Below are 20,697 nucleotides of genomic sequence, written 5' to 3' on the forward strand. Positions count from 1 at the left end.
TTTTGATATCTTTTGCTTGATCCTGTTAAAGATCCTTTCCCCTTTTCTAGGGATTATGTCTTCTAGGGTTTGCCTATAAATAATAGTAATATTTTCATAACACTACACACACAAAACACTTAATCTATCCTGTTCTCTTGCCCCTTGCTCTCTCTGCCGTCTTCCTCTCTGCCTCCGTCTTCCTCCCTGTTCTGCCCTGCTTTTCCGGTAATATATATATATAATAATTTACTTATTAATTATGCTAACTTGTAATCAAGACTTAAAACAAATCATTAAAACAATAATCTTATTTATAGGTTAACTTGTGCTTGTTTAAAGTTGGTTCTTGCTTTATCTTACACCGCATCGTTTATCAAGTGAGTAATCTCGTACCTAATCCCTTTTTGCTTTTAATGTTTTGGGATGTTCATGTGTTCATACAAACTTAGAGTCTTAAACTTGTTTATGAACTTTAGTCGCGCAGTATCCCATGTGTTGAGGACGTAGACTTGGCTGTTTATTTGTATGTGTGGATCATTAACCGTCTTGTCGGTCTATTCCGCAGTTTTCATGGTACCATTAGATGAACACGGGAGAACTATCGTTTATGATTTTCTCTTTTGTATACACATGCACAGTTTGTCTTGTTTGTGAGCTCAATTGTGAGCACTGGCAGTCTTATGAATCTTAGAGTTGGTCCCGATCAGATTACACCCTTGTTGAAAACCAGACATACACATGTTGCGCGCAGATTTATTGTTATCTATGTATTAACTATTAAACTTGATTTCTCACCAACACGCAAGTGTTTGACGTTTTATTTTAACACATGTTCAGGTTTGCTGTAGCTACATTTGGAGCTTGTGGACACATAGGACGTTTTTACTTTTGGACCTAGATTAAAATGTATCAAGACAAGTTATTGCTGTACGAATATTTTGATTTATAAAATATTGATTTATGTTGGTTTATTTATATCTTGTGTTTACCCTGCGCGTGCGCGAATGAATGTATTTATTAAATATTGACACCCAATAGTGTCGCGAGTAATGAAACAATATGTGGCGCCCCGATGTATAATCCGCCTTCGGTCGGGGTGTTACATTGGGTATGTGGTGACTAGCCTCGGTTTCATCCCGAGTTGAGAACCGAACCAAAAACCGAACTTTTGTTTAAAAGCATTATTGTTAACTTTTTGAATGTAAAACTTGAGTATTATTATTTATAAGTTATTTTACAAGTTCCATGGTAATTGGGTATGTGGTAACCATCCTCGGTCTTATTCCGAGTCAAGGACCGAACCAAAAACCGAACTTTTGTTTTAAAGCTTTATTGTTAACTTTTTGAATGTAAAACTTGAGTATTATTATTTATAAGTTATTTACAAGTTCCATGGTAATTGGGTATGTGGTAACCATCCTCGGTCTTATTCCGAGTCAAGGACCGAACCAAAAACCGAACTAAACCGAGTTCACTCGCTTAGGACACACAAGTGTGTTTTTAGCCACCAAAACTCATATTTTTCTTCAAGATTATATTTTAAATCACGTTTAGTTAATTTCTAAACATACTTGGCATGTCGGTAACCAACTTGATCTTATAACAAGTTCGAACCGATAAGGTCGTATACTCGCTTAACGAACGTTAAGGTTCTTCACAATAGAACTACATACTTGGTTAAGTCTATTTTGATTTTATTGAGTTATCTCATAACATTTATTATTTTGGGAAGTTAACTGTGAGCTTGGTCAATTATCAAGTCTCGAATCGACAAACCCGAACACTCGTTTAAAACTCGTTTTGGTATTCTTATAACCAAGGGTTTTGCAATATTGCATTTTAACCCACATTATTACTTAACATAGGTTGAGTAAAAAAAGAAAAAAACTAATGAATAGAATACCGAGACCCGGTTTCGAGTAAACTTATTTTACAAAACTCGTTTCTTTAATTTCTCAAATATTTACATTTTAAATCCTAAACTTTATTTATTTACTTTATTTGTCATGTATTTTATTTTAAACCCTTCCAAGACTACCTACTAACACAAGACCCGTTTAATATAGGTCTTGTTCGTTAAACAGATCTCTCCGATTATTCACAACACTATCTTTCAAGTTATTTATTAATGTGAGTACTTTTTCATCCCTTGTTTTCCATCTTTCGTTTTGGGGGTGGCATTGCATACTTATTCAAATTCAAATTATTTATACTTGAGTCTTAAACCACAACACGTATTGTATATGTTTACTTAAATAAATGCTCGATTTGGTATTATATGCTTTACATGATTATGTGCAAATTCTTGAATGCTAAGGCGGGTAGCATCATCAAAGTATGATCATACGTTAATTCCGAGTATATATGGTATCCCCATATAGAAAGGTGTTGTCAATGTATTCTTATTGACGACTTCATTATTGTCGTCAATGTATTCTTATTGACGGTTCGTCAATGTATTCTTATTGACGGTTTTATTATATAAATTGTTGTTATTATTTATTGTTTCATATACTAGTTGTGGATTTCATACTATATACTTATTGTCCAAAACTATGAAAATTGCTCACCAACCTTCGTGTTGACAAACTCTATTTTATGCAATGTTACAGGTTTGATGTTAGCTTGATTGGATTACTTGAAGAAACTTATTAACTTGGCTTTAGGATATTAGAAAATAAAAGAACAAGTTTTTTGTTTATCTATCTATTTGGCATTTTGTATGAACAATTGTTGTGTTATTTATGATGATATGGATTTAAATGAGTTGTTTAAATATTGTAACTTTATAGTGTCATTGTGCAATGAGCAATCTTGTCGCGCCTCGACGTTTCCGCCTTCATTGGTCAGGGTGTGACAGATGGTGGTGGTTATATTTACTGATGAAGAATGGAATGGATCAATATATAGAATGAACCCTACACATGAACCCAATATATAGAAACCCAATATATAGAAGATTTATCACAATGATATAAATTTATAATGAACTAGTGTTTTACCTTACACGTTGCGCCGGGACAGGTCGGTAAACCAAATGTTGTTGGTCCCAAGCATTGAGACGGTCGGTTTCGGTTACGTGCCGCGCTCGGAAGTAAAACAAAAAAAATATTATAAAAGTTGAGGTGGACTAATGGAGTGGCCTCGGTCGGTAAAACTCGATCATTGGTAAAACCAGACCTCCATTGATCCCTAGTGTTTAGGTGGTCAGTTTACTCGAATTTGGTGGGTTTTCGTCATGTTCGTTATGATAGCTGAACTAAAACAAAACATGTTGAGTACTTGAGTTTATGTGAATTTAGTCAGTTTCTGTCACGATCGTTACGACACTAGAACTAAAACAAAATTAAAAAAAATGACATTCAATCGGATTTCATTAGGGACCGACACTACATTTCCACTATTACACATGTAGGATTATAGGGGATATTCAAAATGCCCGTAGCTCATTCAAAATAAATACTCGTTCGAATTGGCTAGGCTAGTGAATTGATTAGATATGTTACAAGGGTAAGGTTAAAATGAAAATCCACTTGAGTTGTGAAAACCCTATGTAACATCGTTTTTTTTTTTGGTTACATGTAATGTATGTTGTAACATTTAATACAAAACATCGAAACATCAAAAAAAAATGTTTTGCTATTTTTTAACATTTTTTTACTAATTTTTATATATGTTTCCAGAAGAGAGAAAAAGTTATATTAATATTTATATTTTTTGTTCACTTTAATTGTGGACCACAAGATTTAATCTTTAATTATAAACATGTGATTGAAAATGAGTTTCTAGAGTTTTCACGACTTTCATTTTATAACTTGTGTATGTTACAATTTCTTTTGAAAAACATTAAAGTATTAAAAAGCTAACATTGGATCCCACATCGGTTGGTGTAAGGAACCATCGCCAAGGGAATCGATATAAAAGCAAGGAAGGAGGGACGAAGGCCATTATTATTATTATTATTATTATTAGCAACTCCAACCCTAATCCGCCGCCTGTATTACCACCACAAATATACTTCGACTTCAATTCGATCTGCTGAATTTGACTTGTAATTAGCTTTATCTCTGAGATTAAATCATGGACATGAACGAAATACACAACACTGAGGAAGAAGAAGAGATAACACAAGAGGATGCGTGGACAGTTATCGATGCTTACTTCGACGAAAAAGGACTCGTGCGTCAACAAATCGATTCGTTCGATCAGTTCGTTAACAACACGCTGCAAGAAGTTGTTGACGAGTCTCCGGATATCGAGATCCGATCCGAATCTCAGCAGAATCTAGGTCTACTGCCTGATTTTGCGGAGGTTTGTTTGTTTGGATCCGATAGTTATTTATAATTAGGGCTTGAATTCGATTTTGGAGTTCAAAATCGTTTCGATTGACTGATTCGTGAAAGTATTTGAGACTAATTGGAAATTGTTTGACTCAATTGGACCTTTGAAGACACTGTGCAAATAATTAGGGCTAATTTGAGTAAAACTGACTAAATTCCAATTTTAATTGGTCTACAGCCTGATATTGAGATCTGACTCGAATCTCAGCAGAATCTAGGTGTACTGCCTGATTTTGCCGAGGTTCGTTTGGATCCGATCGTTACATACTCTATAATTACGGTTTCAGGTTCGATTTTGGAACACAAGTTGATTGGTTTGACTGAATGGTCAAAAACTATTTGGATTTTATTTGACTCAAATGGACATTTGAAGGCACCGAGCGAGTAATTAGGAAACTGACTAATTTACTATTTGAATATTTACAATTTGAATTAGTTCAGTACTTATAATTAGGGTTTGAATTTGATTTTTGAGCACAAGTTGATTGGATTGACTGATTGGTGAAACTATTTGGAAATTCTTTTGACTCAAATGGAGGAGAGCCTCAGTCTGTGTTTGAATTGTGAACATTTGAAGACACTGTGAGAGTATTTTGGGCTATTTTGACTAAAACTGACTAAATTACAATTTGAATAGGTCCTGCACTTAGGGAACAATTTGTATATTTAACTGAAGCATCAAAGGTTATTACTATTAAAAATTGAATAACAATGATTTCTGGACTTGATTAAGATTCGGAATAACTTTATATTGAGTTTTGAGAGCTGGTTTTTAGAAGGAAACTAACTCAATACTTTTGAGGCACTAAACGAAAAATGCATACGCTTTCATGTTATGCATTTGATGTAATAAGTCACTTGCAGACCGTCTATAAAATCAGCTTCGGTCAGATCTATCTGAGTCAACCGATAATGACCGAATCAGATGGTGCAACCAGAGAATTGTTTCCAAAGGCAGCAAGGCTGAGAAATCTGACATATGCTGCGCCATTGTATGTTGATGTAACAAAAAGGGTGATAAAGAAAGGCCATGATGGTGAAGAAGTCACAGAGACTCAGGAATTTGATAAAGTTTTCATTGGAAAGGTAGTTAAAATGAAATGAATCGGTCTCTTGAAATATCTTGAAATGCAAACGTTCGACTTTGTTAACAGTATATCGCAAACTTCAGGTTCCTATTATGCTACGGTCCAGATACTGTAGACTGTTCCAGTATTCAGAAATGGACTTGACCGAGCGCGGAGAGTGTCCGTATGATCAAGGCGGATATTTCATCGTTAATGGGAGTGAAAAGGTTTTAATTGCTCAAGAGGGAATGAGCACCAATCATGTCTCTGTGTTTAAAAAGAGACAACCGAACAAGTATGCTTACATTGCAGAAGTTCGATCAATGGCAGAAAATCAAAATAGGCCACCCAGTTCCATGTTTGTCCGCATGCTTCTAGAACCAGTAGCAAAGGGGTATGATACATGAATCAAGTATTACATTTTTATAAACTTACCTTTAATATATTTTGAAAGTGCAGGGTTATTTGGGTCAATGTTTTAGTGTTACACTTCCATACATTCGAACTGAGATTCCTATTGCTATTGTGTTTCGAGCATTGGGGATTGTTGCTGAAAAAGATATATTACAACACACATGTGATGATTTTTCTGATACTCAAATGATGGAGTTGTTGCGGCCTTCATTGGAAGAGGCGTTTATCATACAAAATCAGCAAGTGGCCTTGGATTATATTGGAAAAAGAGGTGCTACTGTTGGTCTCACAAAAGAAAAGAGAATAAAGTATGATCTTTGTTAATAATGTCTTAGATAACAAGGTCTTTACCATTATTACACACTTTGTATTTATAACGGTTTTTAACTCACAGGTAAGCCCGCAATATTCTTCAAAGACAAATGCTTCCTCATGTGGGAGTTGAAGAAAACTGTGAAGGAAAAAAAGCATATTACTTTGGGTAAATCTTATATGTTTTCATTTGTGTTGGTATAGTCTATTTTTTCAATTTTATGTTTTTATGTGAAAGTAATTTTTTTTCACCATCATCAGATACGTTATCCACCGTCTTTTGTTATGTGCTCTTGGCCGAAGGGCTGAGGATGATCGGGATCATTTTGGTAACAAGAGGCTTGATCTTGCAGGCCCATTGCTCGGTAGCTTATTCAGAACGGTGAGCTTTATTGTTTAATTTAAAGCTAGATTATTGTATTTGACTATTTGTAGGTTTTTACATTTATTGATATGTTATCTATTGTGTTAATGCAGCTCTTTCGAAAGTTAACAACAGATGTAAGAGGATATGTGCAAAAGGTAACTAAAACTTCAAGTTTCTTAAAACACATACTCTCTCACATATATATTAATATCATAATCATATTTCATTCCTTTGTAGTGTGTAGACAAAAGGAAGAAATTTAATTTGCAATTTGCAATTAAAGCAAACACAATTACCAGTGGCTTTAAATATTCTCTTGCTACCGGAAATTGGGGACAAGCGAATGCAGCTGGGACAAGCACTGGTGTTTCACAAGTGGTTCTTTTACCCTTTTGTCTTATTATGACATTTTCGGCATTCTTGTAGATGTGGGTTGTTTACATTTATTTTCTTGCATATGTTTCTGGAATTTGTAGGTGTTGAACCGTTTGACATATGTCTCTACTTTGTCAAATTTAAGAAGACTAAGCTCTCCTATAGGTCGGCAAGGTAAATTTAGTGTGTGTGCGCGTATATATATATGTGTGTGTGTATTTTCCTGGATTTTTTTTATGATATGGGATATCATAGATTGATGTATGTTCTCTTTTCTAGCTTTATTTGTCTGGTTTTTAATAGTTTTTTTTTATACGTTTAAACAGCAAAACTGGCAAAACCAAGACAATTGCACAACTCACAATGGGGAATGATGTGTCCTGCAGAAACCCCTGAAGGAATGGTGAGTAAAAGATCTTTTACAGTTCTGCTATATATCTGGTAATAACAATAGTACTGAAATACACACTATCTACATTGCGTTCAACTATATCCTTTGATGAAACTGAACAAATTAAAAAGATCAAAAGAAGGGTTATATTAGACAAATGTAGCAATGGATCATCCGCGGAATCAATATTATTGAAATACCCACACTATCTATACTGAGTTTGATTTTATCTGGCTGCTTTTATAGGCATGTGGACTGGTGAAAAACCTTGCATTGATGGTTTACATAACCCTTGGATCGCCCGCAGAACCAGTTCTCCAATTTTTAGAAGACTTTAATATCGATGTAAAATTATTTAATTTATCATCTTTTTTATTGTTTTTAATTTGGTACATTTTTACTTCTGCTTTAGGAAATCTCTTTTGCTGTTACCTCACAAGCTACAAAAATCTTTGTTAATGGTCAGTGGGTGGGTATGCATGATGATCCGGACATGTTGGTTAGAAACCTGAGGAGGTTAAGAAGACAAGTGAGTATTAATCTTTATAATGCCATCAGTCTTGATCTGCTTTTGGTATTTATCATCTTTAATTTTTTTAGGTTTTTATGAACGCTGAAATTGGAGTTGTTCGAGATATTCGTTTGAAGGAACTACGAATTTATACCGATTATGGGCGTTGCAGTCGTCCACTTTTCATTGTTGAGAAGCAAAGACTTCTAATAAAAAAGAAAGACATCCAAAATCTGCAAGAAAGGGTATTCCAAATTTGTACTTCATTGAATTCTGCTTCCAGACTTAATTCATCTGTATAGTTAATAACTTGTTGTTTGTGTCCATTTTTCACAGGAAACCCCAGAAGACGGTGGCTGGGATGATCTTGTGGCAAACGGATTCATTGAGTATATCGATACCGAAGAAGAAGAGACTACTATGATTTCCATGACCATTAATGTAAGTAGAGAGGCAATTTCAACATTGGAACTGGTCAATTTGGGTTGTAAACGGTCAAAGGGCCGACTCTAAAAAAGTTAGCTGAAAGTTAAATGGATCGGACGTTTAAGACGTTACCCTAAACATATCTAATTTCTACAACCTCTTAACTGGATCATTTTTTTAATAACTTTTTTAATCACATTTAATATATTAGTTGTTTATGAAAACATAATTGGAATGTCCCATAAGTACCATGGTTAGTAAGTTATATTTTTTTAATGGATGTAGGATCTTATAAGCGCCAGGCTAAATCCAGACGAATCTTATACGGATACTTATACCCATTGTGAAATCCATCCATCATTAATATTGGGTGTTTGTGCATCCATCATACCATTTCCTGACCACAATCAAGTAAGCTTTTACATTGAAACTATACTTTAATTAGCACATTGATTTTTATGTTGGATAACTATAGTTTGCTCTTTTATGTGTAAAACAGTCTCCGCGTAATACATACCAGTCAGCCATGGGAAAACAAGCTATGGGGATTTATGCCACCAACTTCCAATTCCGTATGGTACACACCAACTTATCTTTTTCCTAAGAAGTTATATCCATGCGATTATTTTCTTACTATTTAGTTGCAATTATGTTTGCTTTAGGATACATTGGCATACGTTCTCTACTATCCACAAAAACCACTTGTGACTACTTGAGCAATGGAGCACTTGCACTTCAGACAGCTTCCAGCTGGCATTGTAAATATTTTAAATATGCATAATAAGATGTTCTAGTTTTATACGAACATCGTCCCTGAGTCTCTTTTTTCAGAACGCAATTGTGGCGATTTCATGTTATTCTGGATACAACCAAGAAGATTCAGTTATTATGAACCAATCATCAATCGATCGTGGGTTCTTCAGATCACTACTCTTCCGTTCATACAGGTCTCTTAATCAATCCAACTGACAGTGTTGTAAGTTTTACTAATGTTTTTTTGGCTCTTTAATAATTGATATATGCAAGTCTTGTCCAGAGACGTAGAACATAAATCAGGGACACTTGTGAAAGAAGATTTTGGCCGTCCTGATAGAGCTAATACCATGGTAAGCTTCATTTTTTTTTCCAATTGTTAACCCGTTTATGTTTAAACGGGTCTACATAGATATATGTACTCTTTCCGTCAGCCAACCTGCCCATTTTGCCACCAATTAAGGCTGTTTAATTTTTTTATAATTAATTTTTACAGGGTATGAGGTGTGGTTCGTATGATAAATTAGATAATGATGGTCTAGTTCCCCCTGTGAGTGCTTGTTTTTTGTGAATTATTAGATGGTATTTTCTTTCTTAGCTAGCTAAGGTTTGTTTTCCTGAAAACAACTAAATTATAATTTAGGGAACACGAGTTGGAGGTGAAGATGTGATTATTGGAAAAACAACACCTATTGCTCAAGATGATCAAGCCTCACGCTACACTCGTCGTGATCTCAGCACAAGCTTAAGTCACAGTGAAACCGGAGTGGTTGATCAGGTACGCTCCTGTCTTCTTTCTGGGTCAAACAGTCTTGACCTGACCTGCCCATTTCACCACTCACAGGTAATGCTGACTACAAATGGCGACGGGTTACGTTTTGTGAAAGTACGGGTGAGATCCATAAGAATACCCCAAATTGGAGATAAGTTTAGTAGTAGACATGGTCAAAAGGGAACCGTGGGTATGACTTACACGCAAGAAGACATGCCATGGACCGTTGAAGGCGTCACTCCCGATATCATAGTCAACCCGCACGCTATACCGTCCCGTATGACTATTGGTCAACTTATCGAGTGTATCATGGGGAAAGTTGCTGCACATATGGGCAAAGAAGGAGACGCCACGCCCTTCACAGACGTTACTGTAAGTCACCTTATTGTTTTTAATTTGATTATAAAGAAATTAATGGTGTGGCGTTGACGATGCTGCAGGTGGATAATATCAGTAAGGCGTTACACAAGTGTGGGTACCAGATGCGTGGGCTTGAGACAATGTACAACAGTCATACGGGTCGGAGGCTTCCAGCTATGATATTTCTCGGGCCCACTTACTACCAAAGGTTAAAGCATATGGTGGATGACAAGATTCATTCGCGTGGACGGGGCCCGGTTCAGATTCTGAATAGGCAGCCGACCGCGGGGCGGGTGCGTGACGGTGGGCTGCGGTTTGGGGAGATGGAACGGGACTGTATGATTGCTCATGGTGCTGCTCAATTTCTCAAGGAACGGTTGTTTGACCTTAGTGATGCGTCTCGGGTTCATGTGTGTGAACGGTGTGGATTGATTGCGGTTGCCAATCTTAAGAAGAATTCTTTCGAGTGTAGAGGATGCAAGAATAAAACTGATATCGTTCAGGTGAGTTATTGGTTTAGTTTTATTTATTTACTGTTTAAAGGCCATGAATCGACTCTTAACGCGTATTTGAAAATGGTTACTTATGGTGTTAGTGTATGTATGCAGGTGCATCTTCCATACGCGTGTAAACTGCTTTTTCAGGAGCTCATGTCAATGGCGATCATGCCTAGAATACTTACAAAAGATGCTAAACAGGCAGAAGAGCAGCGCTTGACACGAGAAGCATATCCTTTACTAGATGTGGAATGAGACATGTCATGAGCCGAGCTCGAGTTAGAAACATAAGGTTCAAGGTCACTTTGATTACTAATTTGATTTTAGGACAAGTACAATTCCAGTTCTTTAGCTTGGTTGTATGAAATACCGCATATCACTTTCACTTCTGTTTTCGATGATTACTTTGTCGCAAAATATATTTTAGTAGTGAACTTAAAGGGGAAACGACTTGTAATATAACAAGTATACTTTTCCTGTGTAAACTGTGGATTGACTTAGTTTTAAGACAGCAACACAAAGACACCTAAATCACTTATCGCTAGCATATTTGGGATGATTCATAATAAACAAAACGAATTCTTCTTTTTTTTTATCGCCTTATTTTGTCTAATCTACTCTAATATTTCAATTTGTATCTTTTTCACATAAAGTGCGCTGCCATAGACACGAATTTGATGAATCGAATGGAGCCCTCTAAACATCGCAAAACAAACTCTTTTAAATTGCGAATTTTTCTATCCTTTCCTGAATTCCAAATGTTGCCATTGTTCGGCATTGCTACTTGACCAGCGTCGGACCATGTTCATCACCTTGTATTACATATGTTTTTCAAGTTGAGCTTACATCCGCGTTAACACCACATTTCTTAAATCGCGCTTTCACATAAATCAAAATGTTGATATCTTTAAGTTTTTAGTTGAAGATAAAACCACAATAACTGTTAATTTGCTTTACAAAGACCCAATACCAACAAAAGTTTGTGATTGACCATGAAGAAGCACAAGCCGAATCCGGATAGAGTCAGATCTATGTTTCAACCAGAATGAACTATAACACGAACTACAAGTAAGATGAAATCAGATCTCAGCTGTGTTCCTACAAAACAAACAACGTGAGACTCGCTACGGGAAGGACAAGGGGGGGGGGGTCTTCCTGTAACCACCCTCCGGTGAGAATAAGTACTGTACTTTGAATGGAGAAAAGTACTAAGTACAAAGTAATTGATGTAATACGTGAGACTCAGCTGTGTTCCTACAAAACAAACAACGTGAGACTCGCTACGGGAAGGACAGGGGGGGGGGTCTTCCTGTAACCACCCTCCGGTGAGAATAAGTACTGTACTTTGAATGGAGAAAAGTATTAAGTACAAAGTAATTGATGTAATACGTGAGGAGTGAATAAATACCTCATGAAGATGATGAAGGTATTTATATTCGGGGATGAGGGAAGGTGATTTGTGGAGTTTTCACTATCTAGGATGTTCCTTTCTACCTGAATGGACACGTGTCGTGTGCTTATAGGACGTGACAGTCTGGCCACCCGTTCAGGGCGGTTACCAAGTGTCCAGCTGTCCTTCTTTCATTGGTTGATGTCACTGTCAGGGAATGTTGTGGTAATTTTCTAAAAACAATTTATTACAACCGCTCTTTCTTATCACATGGGAACTTTTTATTATTTCTCCTTCGTGTGAGGTTCCTTATGTGATCCGCGGATTCCTCTCACGGGTGTCTGTTGATGACCCGCGGGTTATATTGGTGATCCGCGGATAATTTCCTTAGCTTACGGGTTGTTTTACTACCCTACGTCTATGGACCACATCTAGATGCAATTAGATAACATATTTGTGAGATTAGAGGCCTTTTGAGTTTTGAGATATTAGACTGTCTTTCAGTGTTGCGATTAAATCAGCACATTCAACACTTATATATACTAGCAAATGAGGGTAAACATGCAAAACAAATATCAAAAGGATGTTAAAGGAGACAATTGAAGGAGCCATTAACATCGTCGGAGATACAATGGAACGATGCCCGAGGTGAGGGCTATTTAATTTTAACAGCATCTCATCCATTAGTTTTAGCGGTGTCTTGAAATTGTAAAATTATTGTTGTGTCCATTTAAAATGCTTTATATGTAATATATAAAATATAGATATAGATATAGATATAAAGCATGATTAAATTTGGAAAACATTTTTTTATCAAAATAAAAATGTTTAAGGCCGGTAAGTTTGAATGTATTTGTTGTTATGGACTGGGATATTTGCAAAACCATATTTTGTATTTCTTATTTTTGATGTTTATTTAATATTTTATGTTTATCTAGTTAGTTTTATTTTAATTAGCATGTATAAAAAAGGGGATGGTGGAGATGCCTACATCTCATGTACTTAGTGATTAGGATAGGTGAAGTAGTTGTTGCTTTTCATATAATGCTATAAAAGCCATTAGGTTATTTTATATTTTTATGCAGAAAGTTTGCTTCAATATTTCTAGTCTAGCTTATCTCTTTCTCTCTTTTCTTGTAAAGAAACCACATCATTTGTTAATATGTTAATTTTAGTAACTTATTTATATTTTTCATGTGAAAATTATACACAATTACGAGCTAACTTACGGTATTTTGTTTGTAAACTAGTGCAATTGCTCGTGTGTTACTGAGAAAATTCGTTCGGTTTCGGTTCAGTTTGTTAGTATTGATTAGAAGTGTTCAATATTTTAAATCGGACTCGAAAAGCTAGAAATTCGATTCTAATTGAATTCATATTTGAGACTTCGAATTCAATTTCCAAACATTCGAATTCGATTTAGAAATTGAATTACGAATCAAATGAATTTATGTTTATTGGATTTTAATAATCCCTATTGACTGGTATTGGCTGATAGTAATCCCTATTCATTTTATCACCACTAGCGGTCCCAAATTTAAAAAAGGTTGGCCCCCAATGGCCCCCGTTAAAAATGACTTAACGACGTTATACTTTTTTTTGAATTTCAAACTAATGTTTTAGGATTTTTGATCGGAAAGAGGATATGAGTCGATTGATGTAAAACTTCGTTTGAAACGGTGCTCCAAAATGACAAAACAATGCCTTTAATTCGGGTTTTTGAACTTACAATTAACAAATATCAAGTCGCCTGGATCACCGTTTCAATCTAAGTTTTACACCAATCAACTCGTATCTCCTTCCGATCAAAATCCCTAAAACATTAGTTTGAAATTCGGAAAAAAAATATAACGCCGTTAAGTCATTTTTAACGGGGACCATTGGGGACCAATTTTTTTAAATTTGGGACCGCCAGTGGTGATAAAATAAATAGTGATTATTATCAGCCAATATCAGTCAATAGAGATGATTAAAATTCAATTAACCATGAATTTAAGATTTTAAATTTGATTTAAAATTCAACATGAAAAGAACTTCTAGTGATTTTAATTATATTTGGGCTACTAATTATAACTCAAGCCCAAAGTCCATTATCCTAAAATCTAAAGTATATCTCCTAACCTATATCAAACAACGTTTTTCAAAGTTCTAGTGTTCTATCCTAATTTCTAACTCCCTCCATGGCCGGTTCCTATAGGTTTTCAACTCGTTAGTTCGCATTTTGCAACAGTAAGTTTGTAGATCACTGATTCGCAAATCGCTACTTTAGTAATGTATTAGCATACTTTAAAGAAAACGAAAAACCGAATCACCATAAAACAAGACAAAACTGATATTATCTACAAGGAGTCCACGTGGCAGTGTATGAATCCGACTGAAGATCTATTTTATCCACAGATATTCCACGTGGCAAGATGCTATTGAACGTCTAATAACCCATGCAATCCAGAGCCACTTGAATCTATCCTCCCCATCACAACATATATCAAAAGTCACAAAACACACCACCACCAATTATTGATTCAACATCACAATGGCCGCAGCAACCTCAACCATCGTGGGCTTGGCCACCTCCTCCCTCTCAGTTAACCGCAAGCAACCCACCTTAAATTCAGCCTTTTTGAAGCCTCCAACAACCGCTAGGAACCCTTTTAAGGTTTCACAAGCTTCAGGTGGCAAATATACCTGGTAATTATTTAAACAATAGATGCAAATTGACTTAACCGTACAAATAGCTAGCTAGAGTAATTCTAATTATTATTTTATGGTTTTTGAATTAGAGTAATTATTATCTGTATCGGATCCCTCTAACTATATATGTATATGCTATTTTATGTTGTTAGTTTTGAAAGAGACTGGCTACGCACAGACTTGAATGTGATTGGGTTCGGGTTGATCGGGTGGCTCGCACCGTCGAGCATTCCAGCAATAAACGGTGACAGTTTGACCGGACTATTCTTTGGGAGCATTGGAACCGAGCTCGCTCACTTTCCCACCCCACCTGCCCTCACATCCCCCTTCTGGTTAGTTCAATTCCAGTTTCATGAGTTATAGCATTTAGTATATGATCGTTCAAATGCGTTTTAATACTTAAATTAGGGAGGGTTACAGCGCGTAAACGAGTCGAGCTGGATACTTGACTTGCTTATTATCTATCAAATTTTTAATTACATTATTGATATAAATACATATATAACAATATATACAAAAATATATTTTATTTAGTTATTTTTATTACAACTTTATATTTTTCATATATATTAATACTGATTATGTAGTTATTATATTCATTATATAAAATAATTTATTATATTTATAAAAGTAATAGGCTTGTTTAAAATTGTGAGCCCAACTATTAAAGTTCTGTTTGGTACGAGGTAATGGAATGGACGATAGAATGGAATGAACGTGGTAATGGAATGGAATGAACGTGGTAATGAGTTATTACCATTCCAATGACATGTTTGGTTACTACATTGAAATAAAATGAATGATTGCTTTGTGTTGTTTGGTAGGTAGAATAAAAAAGAAAAAAATAAAATTAAAATGGTAGTAAGTGGTGGGAGGTAGATGGCGGTCGTGGCATTGGTGGGCAGTGATGGTGGTGGCGAGTGGTGGTGGGCGACGAGAGATAATGTTGGTTGGAGGTGGGTGGTGGAGGTGTCAAGCGGTGGGCAGTGGTGAGGGTGGACGGTGGGTGGTGGTGGTGAGGGGCGAGGGCAATGGTTGATGGTTGCGGCATGCGAGTGGAGGTGGTGGGGGGCTGGCATTGATGGCGATGGTTGGTGGCGGCAACGGCGGTGGTGGACGACAATGGTGGCGGCGGCGGCGACGGTTGGTGGTGGGTGGCTGGCACTGATGGCGGTAATGACGGCAGTGGACGACAATGATGGTGGCGGGGCTGGTGGTTGGGGGGTGGTGGTGGGTGGTGGTGGAGGGAGGGTGGTGAGGCTATCCGCTATGGTGGGGGGCTTCGAAGCCCCTTAACAGTGCCACGTCAACGCCTCGTAAAAAACGGGGCATCGAAGCCCATCCCGCTATGGTTTAATGCCCCTTGGGCGCCCCAATATATATGCATATATATGTATATGTGTATGAGAGAGGAGAGAGAGAGAGAGAGAGCAAGAAAAGCGCCGGTCGTCAGAACGGCTCCACAAGCCTCCGCGCCCGCCTTCACCGCGTCCCCTGGCGGTGTTCCACCTCCAACAGCGCCCTTTGTCCCCCTTGAAGGCGCCCATAGCGGATAGTCTGAAGGTGATGTAGGGTGAAAGAGGGAATGGAATGGAAAAAAAACATGGGGTATGGATGGAATGTGATTGGGGTGTTTTAGAGGGAATTGAATGGACTAGGTAATGAGTCATTCCATTTCTTTGATCAACCAAACACGCTTTTCTCCGTTCCTTCATAATGGGTCATTCCATTCCATCCTCCATTCCTGCATACCAAACGCTACCTAAGTTTAGTATCTAAAGTTCTAGCGGAGGCTGTTTATTTAAGTTTGGCTTTTTTTTAAGTTTTTAACGAGTGGATTTAAAGAAACTCACAAATGCTTTGGACGTTTGGTTCTCTTATACAGTTAGATCATCTTAGATTAGAAGGTTGAAAATTTAGTGTTTTGTTTTTGGTAATTGACAGGTTGTGGTTGGTGACATGGCATCTGGGACTATTTCTATGCCTTACTTTTGGGCAAATTGGGTTCAAAGGGAGGACCGAAGATTATTTCGAGAAGTAAAATCCATGTATCTGAAAATATTCTGTTTCAGTCCCTCATCTTTGTTGTTTGTGTAATATCCCTTCTGAAATTCATGGATTCTCTAATCTTAATTATGGTGTAATATATCTCGCCTGTTCCATTGAAATCGCAATGGCTTAGATGCAACTATATCCCTATATATCGTTGGCAGTTTTAATTAACATAATAATACAGACGTATATATATGAATAACTAAAATCTTATGATCAGTTATTGTTCTAGATTGGTGTAGACAATTTAATAATTTGTATTACTTCTTATGTAATCTTTAATTGATTATGCAATGGTTGTACAAAATATATGGTGACAATGAGTCAAAGAGTCAAGATTTGCAGTGTACCTTCTTAGTGTCGCTAGGATTACAGGGTATACAACGTAAAACTATATTTATGGCAATACAAATGCTAAAATTCACATTCCACATGACAAAGATGAATTATGCTAAAATGAAACTATAGATTCAAGTTTATACGTTATGGTAAGAAAGTAATATCCTAAGATAAAGAAGAAAAAGAAAAATGTAACACTAAACCAATATAGATAACATAGAATTATGTTATTCTTCATTCAGTTATGATTTTTATCGTAATTTTTTGTGTTAATGTTAGATTTTGTAAATTATATTATAAAAGAACAAATTCTTATTGTCATCCATAATTGTCTATAGTGACATTAAAAATATCCACAATCAATTACATATATACAAAAAAAAAATTCAAACTGCTAAATGCAACGTCATCAAAAAGGTCTTGGGTTCAGGTCTTTCAAATGATGAAAATTTGCAGCTAAACATATAAACAATAAAGCAACACATTAATAAACAAACATTTAGTTGAAATATAGTCTACTAATCAAAAGTAAAAGTCTCAAATAGATGTTGAAACCAACAGATTTAATTTGATCTAAATTGCAAAACCAGACAACAAAAATAATAGGCATATAGCTTGATCAAAAGCTCATCAATAAACTAATCGAAATTTGAAGAATTCAGTTCCCACACCCTAGTAGTCTTTTAAGCCAAGCAACAAAAACAACAACTTAATATATATACATATATATATATATCACCATACCTAAAAAAATAACATTAATCCAATAAGCAAACCAAAATACAACAGTGACTCTAAACACCCATAATTAGGTTAACATAATAATCTATAGTTCCATTAGCCTTTACCAAAAATTCAAAATCCAAGATTAAATCCAAAATAACCGATGATCAAGCTTCATACCTCACTGGGCTTTGGCACACACGTACTCCACGCGCTAACAAGTCGCAAAATGAAACATATCAGAGTGACTAATCCTAGAACTCCCAAAAGTGTAGAGCCCATTATTTTCCAAAGATGGTTTGTCTTCTTGACACACATGACACATAAGACCAAATAACCATTGACAAACAATATACTTGAGTTGCTTAGGATCACCACAAGCATCTTGTAATTTCTTTTCAAGATCCAGTAAACGACCATCGCTATAAAAATACCCGCAACGCCAATGATCACAAAAGTCGACCCCAAAACCAGCATCCATATCCTGCTTGTGGAATATTTGGCGAGGAACATGTTATACATATGCTCTAGAGAAAATATAACTAACTCAAGTTCTGCTACCCACATCGACTCAATAGGATCCATGTGGCCACAAGCAATATATAGTTGATGACCAATAATATTTGGTGGTCTCCGGCGAAGTTGAGCATGCATAGGGTGGAGTTCACGGCAAAAACCACGGTGATGTATATGACGTCAGCCAGCTCTTCATAGTTCTTGCGCTCCATTGCTTGATGGCTAGGTATATAAGCTTTAGTTATTAATAGATTCACAAAACACAAGACTATATATGGAAGCACGCGTAATATTAATTAGTACATTCGTATTTTGACAAGTTAATTATTATGAATATAAATAGAAAATATTCTTCTAAATTAAATCATAAGAGGATCTTGAAAATATGTGTGGGAGCTTTTATTTTAGAAAAGGAAAATATGTGTGGGAGCTTTTAAAATATTAGAAAATGTGTTTTATACTTTTTAGAGTATGATTCTCAGTGGTTTGAGTGGATAAGAGATAAAATGTTACTGTTCATTAGTAAATTTGAAGAAACGTTGTTCACCCTCTATAATTTTTTAATATTTGTTGAAAGTGATTGTGAGTGAAGGATAGCAAAAAGTTAATGACGACAAAGGTATAAAAAAATATAATTTAATTGTGTTTGTTAGTGTAATTATTAAAATGGAGGTAAGAAATCTGTCTGGAATGCTCTAAAGCAACTAGCTAAAGAGGCGACGGTAAAGAAACAAAAATTAAATCAAATTTACACAAATCATCATAGTCCAACATGCCCAATAATAAGTCTAGTGTAGGTGTTAGGCGGTGGATCAATCATAGGCATACTTCGACTCGGACCTTTAGCAATTAAGCATCTCACTTTGGGCTTAATCACTTACCAACTTACACCTCCCATCCCAACATCCTGTGCAACACCTTTTGGGCTCGTTGCTGATTCTCCAACAACTACAATCATCTTGATTCTGGGATCTTTGACTCGGAACTAGGGTTGGCATATCGTGTATACCCGTACACAATAAGACACGAACACGAAATGGGTATACCTGTACACGACACGAAAACTTTTCGTGTACTTGTATCCTAAACACGAACACGAACCTGTTAATACCTGTAATACACGATAATACACGATAAGAGCTGTTTAGTAACACATATTTGACAACCTGTTTAGGGAATAGTAGGTAGGTAAAGATTAATAACTTACCAAGTAAGAGGAAGCACCGGCGGGGGGCGGCGGCTCTGACAGCGGAGAGGAGAAAGTCCGGTGAGAAAGTGGTGGTAGCGGAGGAATCACCGGCGGGCGGAGAGGGGCAGCAGAGGCGAGGGAATCAGCGGAGAGGGGTGGCTGGCGGAGAGGGGTTTGTCCAGAGAAGTGTGGTGGCGATTGAGTGAATGTGGATATCTGAAATCTGAATGTGGAAAGTGGAAACGTGAGTTAGGGTTTGGGGATAATAATAGTTTATAATTATAATATTATATATATATTTAATTATAAAAATTTAACCAGGTACTTACAGGTACTGTTTAGACACGAAAATTAACAGGTAAATTCGTGTCTACCTGTTTAGTACACGAAACCTGTTAAGACCTTACTGTTACCTGTTAAGGTCGTGCAGGTACGTGTCGTATATTCGTGTCTCATGTATAAATTGCCAGCCCTACTCGGAACTGAAGCCACCACACCACATGTATGATATTTATGAGTTCAACTTTAGTCCGAACATGTTTAGGTAGAATCTCTTTAGCTAAAGGAAACATTCCAGAAAAAAAAAAGAGAGAGATTATAAACATTTCAATCAGAATTTAAATTTTATATTTATCCATTTATTAGCATGTCGTCAACTCTACGTTAGGAGTTCGAGACGACATGTTTCTTAACTCTTTGCCTTCCCGCCATGTTTAGCTCAAAACTCGTCGTCTCGCCGTCATGTTAGCTCAAAACTCGTCGTCTCGCCGTCATGATAGCTCAAAACTCATTGTCTCCCCGCCATGTTAGCTCAAACTCGTCGCCTCGCCGCCATGTTAACTTAAAAAATAATTTAATAAATCTTGTTACTTAAACATTATATCTAAACAGGTACACTTAAAATGATTTTGATGGTATGCATGAGTTCTCTTAATCGTATTATTACCCAAAAACCAATATACAAGAATTTAAAAACCAATAAAATTAAAAACATTTAGATATTTTTTAAATCAGTTTAGAATCCATGTTTGTAGTAAAGATAAGGTATATTTTTTTTAGCTAACATGGTGGGGAGACGATGAGTTTTGAGCTAACATGACGGGGAGGCAAAGAGTTTTGAGCTAACATGACGATGAGACAATGGGTTTTGAGCTAACATGGCAGGGAGACGACGAGTTAAGAAACATGTCATCTCGAACTCCTAACGTAGAGGCGACGCCATGTTAAAAA

General features: G+C 36.3%; 1 protein-coding gene and 1 pseudogene across 2 annotated transcripts; both read left to right on the top strand.

Moving 5' to 3' along the window:
- Positions 1-5,138: 5,138 nt before the first annotated feature.
- On the top strand, positions 5,139-10,822 carry LOC143601961 (DNA-directed RNA polymerase II subunit RPB2-like; annotated as a pseudogene). The gene is made up of 23 exons (XR_013147751.1): positions 5,139-5,408; positions 5,494-5,783; positions 5,849-6,111; positions 6,198-6,284; positions 6,377-6,497; positions 6,593-6,637; positions 6,720-6,857; positions 6,959-7,031; positions 7,184-7,260; positions 7,495-7,593; positions 7,661-7,777; positions 7,849-8,004; positions 8,096-8,200; positions 8,471-8,596; positions 8,685-8,762; positions 8,848-8,943; positions 9,017-9,132; positions 9,222-9,291; positions 9,435-9,488; positions 9,582-9,716; positions 9,783-10,082; positions 10,151-10,573; positions 10,679-10,822. The product of XR_013147751.1 is annotated as a DNA-directed RNA polymerase II subunit RPB2-like (transcript).
- Positions 10,823-14,490: 3,668 nt separating this feature from the next.
- Positions 14,491-16,796, top strand: LOC143600559 (photosystem I subunit O-like). The gene is made up of 3 exons (XM_077078215.1): positions 14,491-14,645; positions 14,801-14,980; positions 16,593-16,796. The coding sequence occupies exons 1-3, from the start codon at positions 14,491-14,493 to the stop codon at positions 16,687-16,689; spliced, it is 432 nt and encodes a 143-aa protein (XP_076934330.1). The 3' UTR covers positions 16,690-16,796.
- Positions 16,797-20,697: the final 3,901 nt, after the last annotated feature.

Source organism: Bidens hawaiensis, unplaced genomic scaffold (assembly GCF_021521415.1).
Source record: "Bidens hawaiensis isolate Kalapana, Puna unplaced genomic scaffold, B.hawaiensis_p1.1 tig00001960_1, whole genome shotgun sequence".
Lineage (NCBI taxonomy): Eukaryota > Viridiplantae > Streptophyta > Magnoliopsida > Asterales > Asteraceae > Bidens > Bidens hawaiensis.

Coding starts and splice junctions, on each gene's coding strand:
- LOC143600559 (XM_077078215.1), top strand. CDS start 14,491: ATGGCCGCAGCAACCTCAACCATCGTGGGCTTGGCCACCTCCTCCCTC. Junction 14,646..14,800: donor TCAGGTGGCAAATATACCTG/GTAATTATTTAA, acceptor TTATGTTGTTAG/TTTTGAAAGAGACTGGCTAC. Junction 14,981..16,592: donor GCCCTCACATCCCCCTTCTG/GTTAGTTCAATT, acceptor GGTAATTGACAG/GTTGTGGTTGGTGACATGGC.